Source organism: Salvelinus sp. IW2-2015, linkage group LG20 (genome assembly GCF_002910315.2).
Source record: "Salvelinus sp. IW2-2015 linkage group LG20, ASM291031v2, whole genome shotgun sequence".
In the NCBI taxonomy this organism is placed as follows: domain Eukaryota; kingdom Metazoa; phylum Chordata; class Actinopteri; order Salmoniformes; family Salmonidae; genus Salvelinus; species Salvelinus sp. IW2-2015.
In genome coordinates this window covers 39,491,185-39,505,116 of record NC_036860.1, presented here as the reverse complement: position 1 = coordinate 39,505,116, position 13,932 = coordinate 39,491,185, and the positions used below count along the sequence as shown (strand labels likewise).

The 13,932-nt window shown below is 44.4% G+C and overlaps 1 protein-coding gene across 1 annotated transcript in view; it reads right to left on the bottom strand.

Annotated features, from left to right (window-relative positions):
* Nucleotides 1-125: 125 nt before the first annotated feature.
* The window catches only part of wwc1 (WW and C2 domain containing 1), a 52,815-nt gene continuing 39,008 nt past the window's right edge, over nucleotides 126-13,932 (bottom strand). Inside the window, exons 15-22 of the mRNA XM_024012528.2 lie at nucleotides 13,473-13,613; nucleotides 13,228-13,292; nucleotides 12,679-12,832; nucleotides 12,211-12,384; nucleotides 6,964-7,056; nucleotides 6,039-6,269; nucleotides 4,794-4,912; nucleotides 126-4,180 (exon numbers count right to left, since the gene is read on the bottom strand). Of these exons, the coding sequence (XP_023868296.1) occupies nucleotides 4,114-4,180; nucleotides 4,794-4,912; nucleotides 6,039-6,269; nucleotides 6,964-7,056; nucleotides 12,211-12,384; nucleotides 12,679-12,832; nucleotides 13,228-13,292; nucleotides 13,473-13,613 (1,044 nt within the window). The 3' untranslated portion in view covers nucleotides 126-4,113. The remainder of the gene's footprint in view (nucleotides 4,181-4,793; nucleotides 4,913-6,038; nucleotides 6,270-6,963; nucleotides 7,057-12,210; nucleotides 12,385-12,678; nucleotides 12,833-13,227; nucleotides 13,293-13,472; nucleotides 13,614-13,932) is intronic.

Genomic DNA, 13,932 nt, shown 5'->3' with positions numbered 1-13,932 from the left:
AGTGTTACATTTTATTGGTACTTATTGCCGTTTTTTTTTTTGTCAAAGCGTGCTCTGCAAATTAGTTTCATTTACATTAAATACACCACAGACACACAAAACAGAGGGGAAAGCGCAGGCAATAGTAGAACAAAAGAACTTATTTTTATTTGTGAAACTACAAAACARTTTTTTTTGTGCTGGTGAAATATTTACAAATCTGGTTGACAGTAGTGTCCATAATAAAATTCACAGCTTTCAGGAGTCTTACGAGAAAGGAAACAAACAGCACACCCAAATCACAAAGTGCAATAAATACATGCTGTATTTCTCAAACTATCTCTATACACATACCAGTCTCATTGCCATCCTTAATACAACAGAGCAAATAAACAAAAATGCACTTGAACTTCAAAACAAGAATTATATCACAACCTACAAGACAACAAATCATTCATGACCAGCATCAGTTTCTGACATGATTTTTTGATTACTCGAAGCAAGACCTACTACATAATTTGTTTCTGATGAAATGGACTTTTCTACAATATACATACCGGGTGGTGTTATAGAAAAGTACATTTGAGCCTTTAGTCAATCGTGACTAGCTTCAGTTAATCACATAGTACTGTTCCATCCAGACACAGTGTAATCCAATCAGAAGTCCTAATGTAAGACCTCTGTTCCCTCTCTCTACACTGGAGTAAATCGTGATTTCTTTTTAAGTAAACAGTTCACATTCAACTGCAAACAGTACACATTATTTTAGGCAACAAAAAGTAGTGTTCTCTTCTTGGATGGTGACCACATTTTCAACTCCAGTTAAAATCAGATTTAATCTAAAAACAGCACACTCTCCAAAGGATCCATTCACAGTATACAGTTCATGTCCGATTCCAGTAGAATAGATTGTTGTGCCGTCAACAGTGGCTTTCCTTTACAGTAGTGAAGTGCAACATTGTAMAGTTTAATTAACTAAATTAAACTGTGTGTTTGTATTCCATTTCCAAGGGGTGTCTAGCTAATTGTGTATGACAAAGAGGCTATAARGATATCACACTAACCTAGAGTGCGCAAGAAAGCAACTCATATTATATCCAGTTGGGTGACTAAGACGGTGCGTGCCTGTGTGACTGCCTACACCMTTTAACAGAAAAGTGAAATTGAGAAAACAAAAATGACAACTTAGCGATAAAAGACAGTGGAGTATCACAATAACCCAAGAAACATTCTTTATCACTAGCTAAAGCTCACAGGTCCAGTTTATGAAAATAGTGCACATCAAGGCAAAAGACAACCAGTAAGGAAAAGATAGATGAAAAAAGTAGAGTAGGAATGAAACACTATCTAATAACATTATTAGTATGGGGTAGAGTAGAAAAATCCTTTCTGATGTTCAAATCAGGGTATAATTTTATTCACAGAGTATGAAACATGCAATGTATTCATCAAACTACAAGGCAATGTCAACTGGGGTGGGACACTGGACACCAGTGAGTTCTGCTCATCATTTGCAGAACGTTAGAGCCAATTCATGCCCATTCAAATCCAACAAAGGTCATGTGCTATTACATAAATTCAGTTGCTGGGCCACTCTGGTGTCGTCAACACTGAAGGTGACTTCATTGGAGGACCATTCAGCTGAGGAAGGGAATGTGATTCATTCCACTGACTCCTCTCCACCTTTAGTCWWTGCGCCCATTCTATGGCCAAATTCMATTAGCATGAACCTGTTTGTTTCATTGTCATCCAGCCTGTTGTGGATTGGGCAAATCTCTACATTACCACAGTGGTATTAGCCTAGAGTTGAATTGAGCTTTATATCGTCTCTGACTACATCAGGTCTTTGGGTGCTATGTATGTATGGTGTTAAACAGTTTTCCATTGAGAGGGAAAGAAGCTAGCTATGTTTCTGTAGAAAGTAAGGTTAGTTCTGGCTTCTCCAATATGAGTAGAATGTAATTCAGGCCTTTTATAATTGGTATCACAACCATGCTTGGTCAACACCAAAAAAAGGCCTGTGTGAGTAGGATTTGTTAAAAAGCTAAATCCAAAACACTCCACAGACATTTGCATCTGCATTGAATATGTGAACAGGGGCCCTTGCCAGTGTATATATCCCCTTATGATCACCCCTCCAAACTCTCATCCAACACATCTCTATCATCTCAAATGCCATCCAAGTGTTTACAGGGAATGTGAGTAGCAAGCTGACTGTTCTGATCTAATCTAGATCACCCACCCTGTACAGTTTCCAGTGGCCTAGTTATAAACAGCTCATTTCTCCCTGTACTGCCTGTTGATCCACTAACACGTTTCACTTCATCACATTTCATTAAACACAGACACTACAAGTCGCCTCTGAAGATGACAGACGTGATCATTCGCTACACAGAGCCATATATGTGCTCCCGACTCTACCACTGACACATCAAGAGCAGTGTTGAAAGCCAGTTTTGCAAGGCACCGTGCAGGACTTCGTCAGGTCTCCTAACAGAGAGAGAGGGCGACATGGCTGGTTTAAGCAGCTCCATATGGTACTAGTAGTGAGCCTGGTTCCAGATCTGTTAGTGCTGTCTCGCCAACTCCTGTGGTCATTGATGTGACAATGCTCCATGCAGTATCTCTCCTTTGCCACGATAATCCATCCACCTGACAGGTGTAGCATRTCAAGAAGCTGGTTAAACAGCCGGATCATTACAAAGGTGCACCTTGTGCTGGGGACAATAAAAAGGCCACTAAAATKTRCAGTTTTGTCACACAAAACACAATGCCACATATGTCTCAAGTTGAGGGAGCATGCAATATGCATGCTGACTGCAGGAATGTCCACCAGAGCTGTTGTCAGAAWTTCCTACCATAACCCGCCTCYGTCGTTCTAGAGAATTTCGCAGTATTTCCAACCGGCCTCACAACCACAGACCACATGTAACCACGTCAGCCCAGGACCTCCACATCCGGCTTCTTCACCTGYGGGATCATCTGAGACCAGCCAGTCAGACAGCTGATGAAACTGAGGAGTATTTCAGTCTGTAATAAACCCCTTTTGTGGGGGAAAAAACTCATTCTGATTGGCTGGGCCTGGCTCCCAAGTGGGTAGGCCTATGCCCTCCCAGGGCTCACCCATCTCAGCGCCCTGTTGTTGCATTTGTATACTTGGGAGTTGTCAGTTATTCCATGATTTTTGGATCACTTCACTTGGGTTTTGACTCATACAATAAATATGGAGTTTATCGTCAGCAATGATCTTCATCAAATGCAAATKAATGACCTTCATAAAATGCACTTCTTTTGTTTCACAATCATAATGTGCTTCGTTAAACGGTGATTCAACAATCAATCCTGCCCAGAGAAGAACACTCCTCCCACTTCTTCAACCCCTTCACCTCTTTTTTAGATTCCTATTTTAAAAGTGCACAAACTATCCGATAAACTACCTGAGTATTAGAGAGAGTTAGTGCAGTTCTTACACAATGCTGAGAGATAGTGTGTGCACCAGTGAGAGTCACTACAAGAGCCATGTACAGTATAGATGGCCTGACTGGTAACACATACACAGTAGACAGTGTGCAGTAATAAGAGAACACAATGCCACTAAGGACAGACAGCAGGTTACGGTATACTGTACAACCAACCACTCATCCAGTCACAGTACACCATCATTCAATCAGAATGTTGATTTTGTAGATGTGTTGTGCTATAAATCATGTTGAAGTAAAGTACCTCTGGGGGTCTATATTCACATCTTAGATTACAGCGAGTAAATGGTCCTGGCTAATGAAAATAACAGCATTTGTCGTCTCTATGTTTTCATATTTCACACAGAAAGCACCGGTGTGGTATTGGAATGACGATTTTACCGTAAAACATGTAAAGGTAGCTACCAACATCCACTTATTAGTAACAGTAAAATAATGCTACAGAGTGGAGAAAATAGAAAAATGCATGTTGCTAGGTGCTAATAACAAATTATACAGATGAGCAACTGAGATAAAAATAAAAAATAAAGTTCTAAAAATGTGACGGTTTTTCCTATACATTATTATTCTCCATTCTTCATTATACCACCAGAAGTCTGTGTCAGAGTCATCTCCTTGGAAACAGCAGTTAAGACTGTAGAATACTTGAAATGCGCTACACGTCGTCGGCAGGTAGATCGGGGATGTTGATCTTTGCACGAGTGAAGAAGGCCATCTTCTCTCTGAAATCAGAAGAGTTTATCTTCACATGAGCCTAAAAACACAACTAACATCCCCTTCTATACGGTGAACAAAACAGATTTTTATTTTGAATGGTGGGCTATGTGCAGTGCTTGACTTAGGCAGGAGCTCACCGGAGCTGAGTACCGGCACCTCAAATGTTCTACTGCTTGAGCTTCCTTATAGAATATCAGCTCAAAAGTATTGTTGAGCTCCTGCACCTAAACATAAGTATTACCGGCACCCAACATGATTACCAGCCCTATTTCAGCCCAAGTCAAGCACTGACTACGTGTTCACTGAGGCAAACGTCTTTCAGTCACTTCAGAGCCAGGGTCAATCAATCCCAGTCCACATCATAGCCATTTCCCCACTCAAAATTCCCTATCATCTTACATTCCTAGATTAACTGGCATACAAATGGAATGGACCACAAATTGTACTTCATTCAACTGGACCTAATGAGACCTGGTGAGAGAAGCTAAAAACAAATGTACACATTGACATTCATCCAATACATGGGGAACGAGATATGGCTTAATGGATCAACTTCTCTTACAGGAGGTATGTTACACTGCACTGTTGCTGTTCTGTAATGTATTCTACTGTACTGACCTGAAGGACTGGACCTCTGGCACCTCTTTCCTGCTCTGGCCTCGGATCTTGTGGACGTCCTTGGCCGCAGCGCGCATCATCTTCTCCACCCTCTGCTCCTGCAGCTGCTCCTCACGGGTCTGCAGACAACACCACACCACACAGATGCTTAGAGAGAAGCTGGAAAAAAGGCTTAAACAACTCCTCATGGCCAGTCAACAGCTAGAACAGCATTTAAACCCTCTCTTAATATTTCACAGGTGTGTATTGGAACAACAATGTATAATAAAATCTAATAAACTTTTCAGGACCCTGTCTTTCAAAAATAATTCATAAAGATCCAAATAACTTCACAGATCTTCATTGTAAAGGGTTTAAACACTGTTTTCCATGCTTGTTCAATGAACCATAAACAATTAATGAACATGCACCTGTGGAACGGTCGTTAAGAAACTAACAGCTTAGGCAATTAAGGTCACAATTATGAAAACTTAGGACACTAAAGAGGCCTTTCTACAGACTCTGAAAAACACCAAAAGAAAGTGCCCAGGGTCTCTGCTCATCTGCGTGAACGTGCCTTAAGCATGCTGCAAGGAGGCATGAGGACTGCAGATGTGGCTAGGGCAATAAATTGCAATGTCCGTACTGTGAGACGCCTAAGACAGCGCTACAGGTAGACAGGACGGACAGCTGATCGTCCTCGCAGTGACAGACCACGTGTAACAACACCTGCACAGGATCAGTACATCGGAACATCACACCTGCGGGACAGGTACAGGATGGCAACAACAACTGCCCGAGTTACACAAGGAACACACAATCCCCCTCCATCAGTGCTCAGACTGTCCGCAATAGGTAATAGTACTTAACGCGGCTAGTGGCCACACCAGATACTGACTGTTACTTTTGATGTTGATCACCCCCTTTTGTTCAGGGACACATTACTACATTTCTGTTGGTCACATGTCTGTGGAACTTTTTCAGTTTATGTCTCAGTTGTTGAATCTTATGTTCATACAAATATTTACACATGTTAAGTTTGCTGAAAATAAACGCAGTTGACAGTGAGAAGACGTTTCTTTTTTTGCTGAGTTTATATAACTACTAGGTGAGAGTCTCCTACTGGTTTCAAAGTCTTTGTCTGAAATGGCAGCCTATTCCCTATATAGTGCACTACTGCATTAGAGGTTGCAATTCTAGAACCACCCGAAAACGCATTGGTGACAGACCGATTGTTGCGGGGGTCAGTATCTCTCCCTCTCCCACCTGTTTCTCAGCCTGTCTGAGCAGCAGACGGAAGCGCTCGTCGTCCTGCACCCAGGTGGGGAGGTCTCTGGTGCCCTGCTGCCGGGCTCTCTCCAGCTGCTCCTTCAGCTCCCTGAGGACTCGAAGCTCCTGGGACAGCCGCGTGTGACGAGTCCTGGAAACCTGCAGGTCCAGCTCCAGGTCCAGACTGGTCCGCAGCAGCCCGTCCAGGCCCCGCACCGGCACCGGGGGCTGGGGGGAGGAAAGGAAGGAAGATGGAAACGGTGAGTTTATGATTGATACATTACACTCAGACATAAACACACACACATCTTTCTCTTCCTAACACACATAGGAAGGTACAAGGAGATAGAGCAGCTATTTCCCAGTGGCCCCCTCCCCTTTCCTCTCCTAGCAGACACACAGATCTGTCCTGGACATAGATCACTCCTTGTCCCAGCATTAATAGAGGCCAAAGAATGTCAGGCCACATTAACAATTCAACCAGCCATTAAATATTAAGACTCACTTTTACTGAAGGCTGAGCCTCTGGTTTATGGAACCATAAACGTAAATGAACGGCTGAGTGTATCTAATAATGTGGCCACAGCTTCAGACTTGACTGCACTATTAGACTGTCAAGAGCCAGAACTGTGAGAACAGAGCAAAGCACTGGAATAAATAGAGACTGAAAAATAAGAAAACGTGCTTGTTATACTGAGAACCTTGGCAAACAGACAGAAAATGAAAGTTAAATGGGTATTTATAGCATAGAAATATAGAACGATAGGAAGTATCACCATGGTAGGATAGGTACGAAGTGAGTGGTTTATATAATAGTAATATAGAATGATCGATAGGATGAAGTGGGTATTTATACGACGTAGAAATATAGAATGATAGGATCAATGGCCGGATGGATACGATCTAAGCGGGTAGTTTCTACCTTTTTCATGCGCATGCTGCGTCTCTCCGATGCGTTCCTGACGAATGGAGACTTCTTAGACAGAGTGGAGCTGTCGCTGTCACTGCGGTTAATCTGATGATCACATAGTAGAAAGGCAAAAACAAACAAAATTAAGAAAGTTAGAACAAGATCAGCAAAAATAACAGCTTTTGTTGGGTTAAGGATGCATTGCTAAGCTAAGCTCAACTGAAAACAGTAGTCAAAGTGAAGTGTATTTTTTAATCTTATCCAGATCAACTTACACTATATACACAAAAGTATGTAGACACTCCTTCAAATTAGTGGATTCGGCTATTTCAGCCACACCCATTGTATAAAATCGAGTACACAGCCATGCAATCTCCATACACAAACATTGACAGTAGAATGGCCTTACCGAAGAGCTCAGTGACTTGCAACGTGACACCGTCACCTTTCCAACAAGTCAGTTCATCAAATGTCTGCCCTTCTAAAGCTGCCCCGGTCAATTGTAAGTGCTGTTATTGTGAAGTGGAAACATCTAGGAGCGACAACGGCTCAGTTGCGAAGTGGTAGGCCACACAAGCTCACAGAACTGGACTGCTGTCCCGTGTAGCTCAGTTGGTAGAGCATGGCGCTTGCAACGCCAGGGTTGTGGGTTCATTCCCCACGGGGGGACCAGGATGAATATGTATGAACTTTCCAATTTGTAAGTCGCTCTGGATAAGAGCGTCTGCTAAATGACTTAAATGTAAATGCTGAGTGCTGAAGCGTGTAAAAATCACCTGTCCTCGGTTGCAACACTCACCACCGAGTTCCAAACTGCCTCTGGAAGCAAAGTCAGCACAAGAACTGTTCATCGGGAGCTTCATGAAATGGGTTTCCATGGTTGAACAGCCGCACGCACACAAGCCTAAAATCACCATGCGCCATGCCAAGCGTTGGCTGGAGTGGTGTAAAGCTCGCCACCATTAGACTCTGGAGCAGTGGAAACGTGATCTCTGGAGTGATGAATCACACTTYACCATTTGGAAGTCCAACGGACGAATCTGGCTTTGGTGGATGCCAAGCGAATGCTACCTGCCCTAATGCCTAGTGCCAACTGTAAAGTTTGGTGGAGGAGGAATAATGGTCTGAGGCTGTTTTTTATGGTTCGGGCTAGGCCCCATAGTTCCAGTGAAGGGAAATCTTAATGCTACAGCACACAATGACATTCTAGACAATTCTGTGCATCCATCTTTGTGGCAACAGTATGGGGAAAGCCCTTTCCTGTTTCAGCATGACAATACCCCCATGCGCAAAGCGAGGTCCATACTGAAATGGTTTGTCGAGATTGGTGTGGAAAAACTTGACTGGCCTGCACAGAGCCCTGACCTCAACCTCATCTTGGGATGACTGCGAGCCAGGCCTAATCGCCCAACATCAGAGCCCAACCTCACTAATGCTCGTGGCTGAATAGAAGCAAGTCCCCACAGCAATGTTCCAACATCTAGTGGAAAGCCTTCCCAGAAGAGTGGAGGCTGTTATAGCAGCACAGGGAGGACCAGCTTCATATTAGTGCCCATGATTTTGTAATGAGATGTTTGACGAGCAGGTGTCCACATACTTTTTCCGGCGCCGAAAAAGAGATGGCCGCCTCGCTTCGCGTTCCTTGGAAAATATGCAGTATTTTGTTTTTTTATGTGTTATTTCTTACATCGGTACCCCAGGTAATCTTAGGTTTCATTACATACAGTCGGGAGGAACTACTGAATATACGATTAACGTCAACTCATCATCGTTCCTACCAGGAATATTACTTTCCCGAAACGGATCCAGTGTTTTGCCTTCCACCCAATACAATGGATCTGATCCCAGCCGGCGACCCTGTGCGACGCCGTAAAAGGGGCAAACGAGTCGGTCACTCCTGGTCAGGTTTCGGAGACGGGCACATCGCGCTCCACTCCCTGCATACTACTCGCCAAGTCCAGTCTCTTGACAATAAGGTTGATGAAATCCGAGCACGGGTAGCATTCCAGAGAGACATCAGGGATTGCAACGTGCTCTGCTTCACGGAAACATGGCTAACTCAAGAGACGCTAACGGAGTCGGTGCAGCCAGCTGGTTTCTTCATGCATCGCGCCGACAGAAACAAACATCTTTCTGGTAAGAGAGGGGCGGGGGGTATGCCTTATGATTAACGAGACGTGGTGTGATCATCATAACACACACAGGAACTCAAGTCATTCTGTTCACCTGATCTAGAACTCCTCACAATCAAATGTCGACCGCATTATCTACCAAGGGAATTCTCTTCGATCATAATCACAGCCGTATATATTCCCCCCAAGCAGACACATCGATGGCCTGAACGAACTTTATCTGACTCTTTGTAAACTGGAAACCACACACCCTGAGGCTGCATTCATCGTAGCTGGGGATTTTAACAAGGCTAATCTAAAAACAAAACTCCCTAAATTCTATCAGCATATCGATTGTGCTACCAGGGCTGGAAAAACCCTAGATCATTGTTATACTAATTTCCGCACGCTATAAGGCCCTCCCCAGCCCCCTTTCGGAAAAGCTGACCACGACTCCATTTTGTTGATTCCAGCCTACAAACAGAAACTAAAACAACAAGCTCCCGCGCTCAGGTCTGTTCAACGCTGTCCGACCAATCTGAATCCACGCTTCAGACTGCTTCGATCACGCGGTTGGAATATGTCCGCATTGCGTCCAACAACAATATTGACGAATATGCTGATTCGGTGAGCGAGTTCATTAGGAAGTGCATTGACGATGTCGTACCCACAGCAACGATTAAAACATTCCCAAACCAGAAACCGTGGATTGCGGCAGCATTCGCGTGAAACTGAAAGCGCGAACCACTGCTTTTAACCAGGGCAAGGTGACCGGAAGCATGACCGAATACAAACAGTGTAGCTATTCTCTCCGCAAGGCAATCAAACAGGCTAAGTCCCAGTACAGAGACAAAATCGAGTCGCAATTCAACAGCTCAGACACAAGAGGTATGTGGCAGGGTCTACAGTCAATCACGGATTACAAAAAAGAAACCAGCCCCGTCGCGGACCAGGATGTCTTGCTCCCAGACAGGCTAAACAACTTTTTTGCCCGCTTTGAGGACAATACAGTGCCACTGACACGGCCCCCTACCAAAACCTGCGGGCTTCCTTCACTGCAGCCGAGTGAGTAAAACATTTAAACGTGTTAACCCTCGCAAGGCTGCAGGCCCAGACGGCATTCCCAGCCGCGTCCTCAGAGCATGCGCAGACCAGCTGGCTGTTGTGTTTACGGACATATTCAATCAACCTTATCCCAGTCTGCTGTTCCACATGCTTCAAGAGGCCACCATTGTTCCTGTTCCCAAAAGCTAAGGTAACTGAGCTAAACGACCACCGCCCCGTAGCACTCACTTCCGTCATCATGAAGTGCTTTGAGAGACTAGTCAAGGACCATATCACCTCCACCCTACCGGACACCCTAGACCACTCCAATTTGCTTACCGACCCAATAGGTCCACAGAACGACGCAATCGCAACCACACTGCACACTGCCCTAACCCATCTGGACAGAAGGAATACCCATGTGAGAATGCTGTTCATCGATTACAGCTCAGCATTTAACACCATAGTACCCTCCAAACTCGTCATCAAGCTCGAGACCCTGGGTCTCGACCCCGCCCTGTGCAACTGGGTCCTGGACTTCCTGACGGGCCGCCCCAGGTGGTAGGGTAGGTAACAACATCTCCACCCGCTGATCCTCAACACTGGGGCCCCACAAGGGTGCGTTCTGAGCCCTCTCCGTTACTCCCTGTTCACCACAGCTGCGTGGCCATGCACGCCTCCAACTCAATCATCAAGTTTGCGGATGACACTATGTAGGTGCTTGATTACCAACAACGACGAGACGGCCTACAGGGAGGAGGTGAGGGCCCTCGGAGTGTGGTGTCAGGAAAATAACCTCACACTCAACGTCAACAAAAAACAAGGAGATGATTGTGGACTTCAGGAAACAGCAGAGGGAGCACCCCCCTATCCACATCGACGGTCAGTAGTGGAGAAGGTGGAAAGTTTTAAGTTCCTCGGTGACTACACTCACAGACAAACTGAATTGGTCCACCCACACAGACAGCGTTGTGAAGAAGGCGCAGCAGCGCCTCTCTCAACCTCAGGGAGGCTGAAGAAATTCGGCTTGTCACCAAAAGCACTCACAAACTTCTACGATGCAACAATCGAGAGCATCCGTCGGGCTGTATCACCGCCTGGTACGGCAACTGCTCCGCCCACAACCGTAAGGCTCTCCAGAGGGTAGTGAGGTCTGCAGAACGCATCACCGGGGGCAACTACCTGCCCTCCAGGACACCTACACCACCCGATGTCACAGGAAGGCCATAAAGATCATCAAGGACAACAACCACCCAAGCCACTGCCTGTTCACCCGCTATCATCCAGAAGGCGAGGTCAGTACAGGTGCATCAAAGCAGACCGAGAGACTGAAAAAACAGCTTCTATCTCAAGGCCATCAGACTGTTAAACAGCCACCACTAACATTTAGCGGCCGCTGCCAACATACTGACTCAACTCCAGCCACTTTAAAAATGGGAATTGATGGAAATTATGTAAAAATGTACCACTAGCCACTTAACAATGCCACTTAATAATATATGTTTACATACCCTACATTACCCATCTCATATGTATATAACTGTACTCTATATCATCTACTGCATCTTGCCATCTTTATGTAATACATGTACCACTAGCCACTTTAAACTATGCCACTTTATGTTTACATACCCTACAGTACTCATCTCATATGTAATACGTACTTCTATACCATCTACTGCATCTTGCCTATGCCGTTCTGTACACCACTCATTCATATTATCTTTATGTACATTATTCTTTATCCCTTTACACTTGTGTGTGTGTATAAGGTAGTAGTTGTGGAATTGTTTTAGGCTTAAAATACTTTTTTGTGTATTATGCATCTTTCTTATATTTATCTTAGAAATTCAGCACAAGCATTTCGCTACACTCGCATTAACATCTGCTAACCATGTGTATGTGACTAATAAAATTTGATTTGATTTGATACTTTTGGTYATGTAGTGTATAATAAGTACAATTTAAAAAATGAGGCTATGCATTTTACTAAGTTTGAGAGTAGATACAGTATGTACTAATGTAAATCTATATCTAGTATAGATATGCACTAGTATATTCTAGATAAGTACTAAATATGTCCATGAGGAGTGTGTTTGCTCACCCGGCAGATGTACTGGCTCTGGGGCCCAGGGGAGAAGGTCTTGGAGCGGATTATGGTGTTTCCCCGGATAAAGGGGTTCTGCTGGGGAGCATCGCGGAGTCGATGCTCCTTGGGCCGGACCACCGAGGAGGCTGCATGGTGGTGGTTAAGGCTGGTACTGGTCTCCTTGTTCACCTGGGGACCGAGCACGAGATCAGTCATTTCACACAGTCAAGCTTGGCTTACAGATTTACTGTTATGTTCAGTTACAACTGTGATCATGCCATTCACAGTCATGTCTTAGAACTGTTGAGCACGTTTTGAGTCTGCATATTAAGGAGTTTGTCGAACGGTTGAGTTTGAACCAAATTAACATGTTTTTACTCAAATACTTCCCATTAAAATCCTCTGTAATTAAAAACAAATTAAATAATGTCAAATAAAATTGCATTCATTTATGCATATTGTATAGTTGGAGTCCCCACTTACTCTCTCAGTCATAGTTCCTGTTTGAGTAGGTTTGGCCGCCACCTTCTCTCCCTCCCATTGACTGCTCTCGGGATACAACTCCTTCTCTTCAGGCCCCTCTACACGGTTGTCTCCCTCATCTTCAAATACATCTCCTTCCAGCACTTCACTGTGCCTGTGGAGGGTTGAAACACTATCAGATGGACTGAGGGAGGGAAGGAGGGAGAAACCTATGAGTTATTCATCTATCGGATTCTACCTGTGAGGGGGTGTGGGAGTGGAGAGGTGGTTAGTATGCCACTGGGCTTTCGAAATCGCCACTTAACGTCTTAGCTTATTCCCACGGGAGAGATAGATGGGAGAGGGATAAAAGGGGGGAGTGTATCAGAAATTCAAGCACTGTCATTGTGTTTTTGAACCTGCAGGGTGGGATTCCGGATGTGTTTGTGTGTGTGACGAGAATGGAAGAATGGCCTGTCCTCCATAGAGGTTGAAAGGGGGAGGAGGAGAGATGAGAAGACGGGAGAATAAAGGCATAAAGGTGCTGTTGTTAACGTAGGGAGAGCTCACCATTCATYCTCCTCTGGTGCACCCTCCAGACTGCCTGCTACTCTCTCTGTGGTGGTGACAGAGCTCTGGAACACACCACAAACACAGTTACTCATCTATTACATGCATTCATGAGATACATACAGTATTTTTATAAATGAAAGAACACTTATGTATCACGTCTACATACAGATTTAAAACAACAGAGCCAGTTCATTTTAAAATGCAGCCTATTGTTATACATGACGAATGAAGGTCTATGTTACCCTTTCAGACTGTGTAGCCGTCCCGGTCTCTTTGTCCTTGCTATTGATTTGGGGCATGAAGGAGTAGCTCAGGAGGTTGTAGCACTTGACACATCTCTCCCCAGAGGTGTTGACATCAGCCAGGCTTATCTGAGCACCAGCCTGCCCAGAGGAGGAAGACATTATAAGAGTTAAAAGGTGGTTTACTGAAGGATGTTATACACTGATGTAACAGACTTCATGCATGAGACACAATACGGAGTGTCAGAGCGACAAAAATCCACTTATGCTCACTTATGGCAATAAACCACTGTCATATGATTCAATAACAACAGGTGTGGAAGCTTAAAAGGTATACATTGGGATTTCGATGTACACATTGCAAATACACCACTGTGGGTGGCAGTGTTTCTACTGTATATGGGTGTGCTGGTGATAAGGACTATTTGTTTTGTTGACGCTAACTTACAAATGTGTGTCG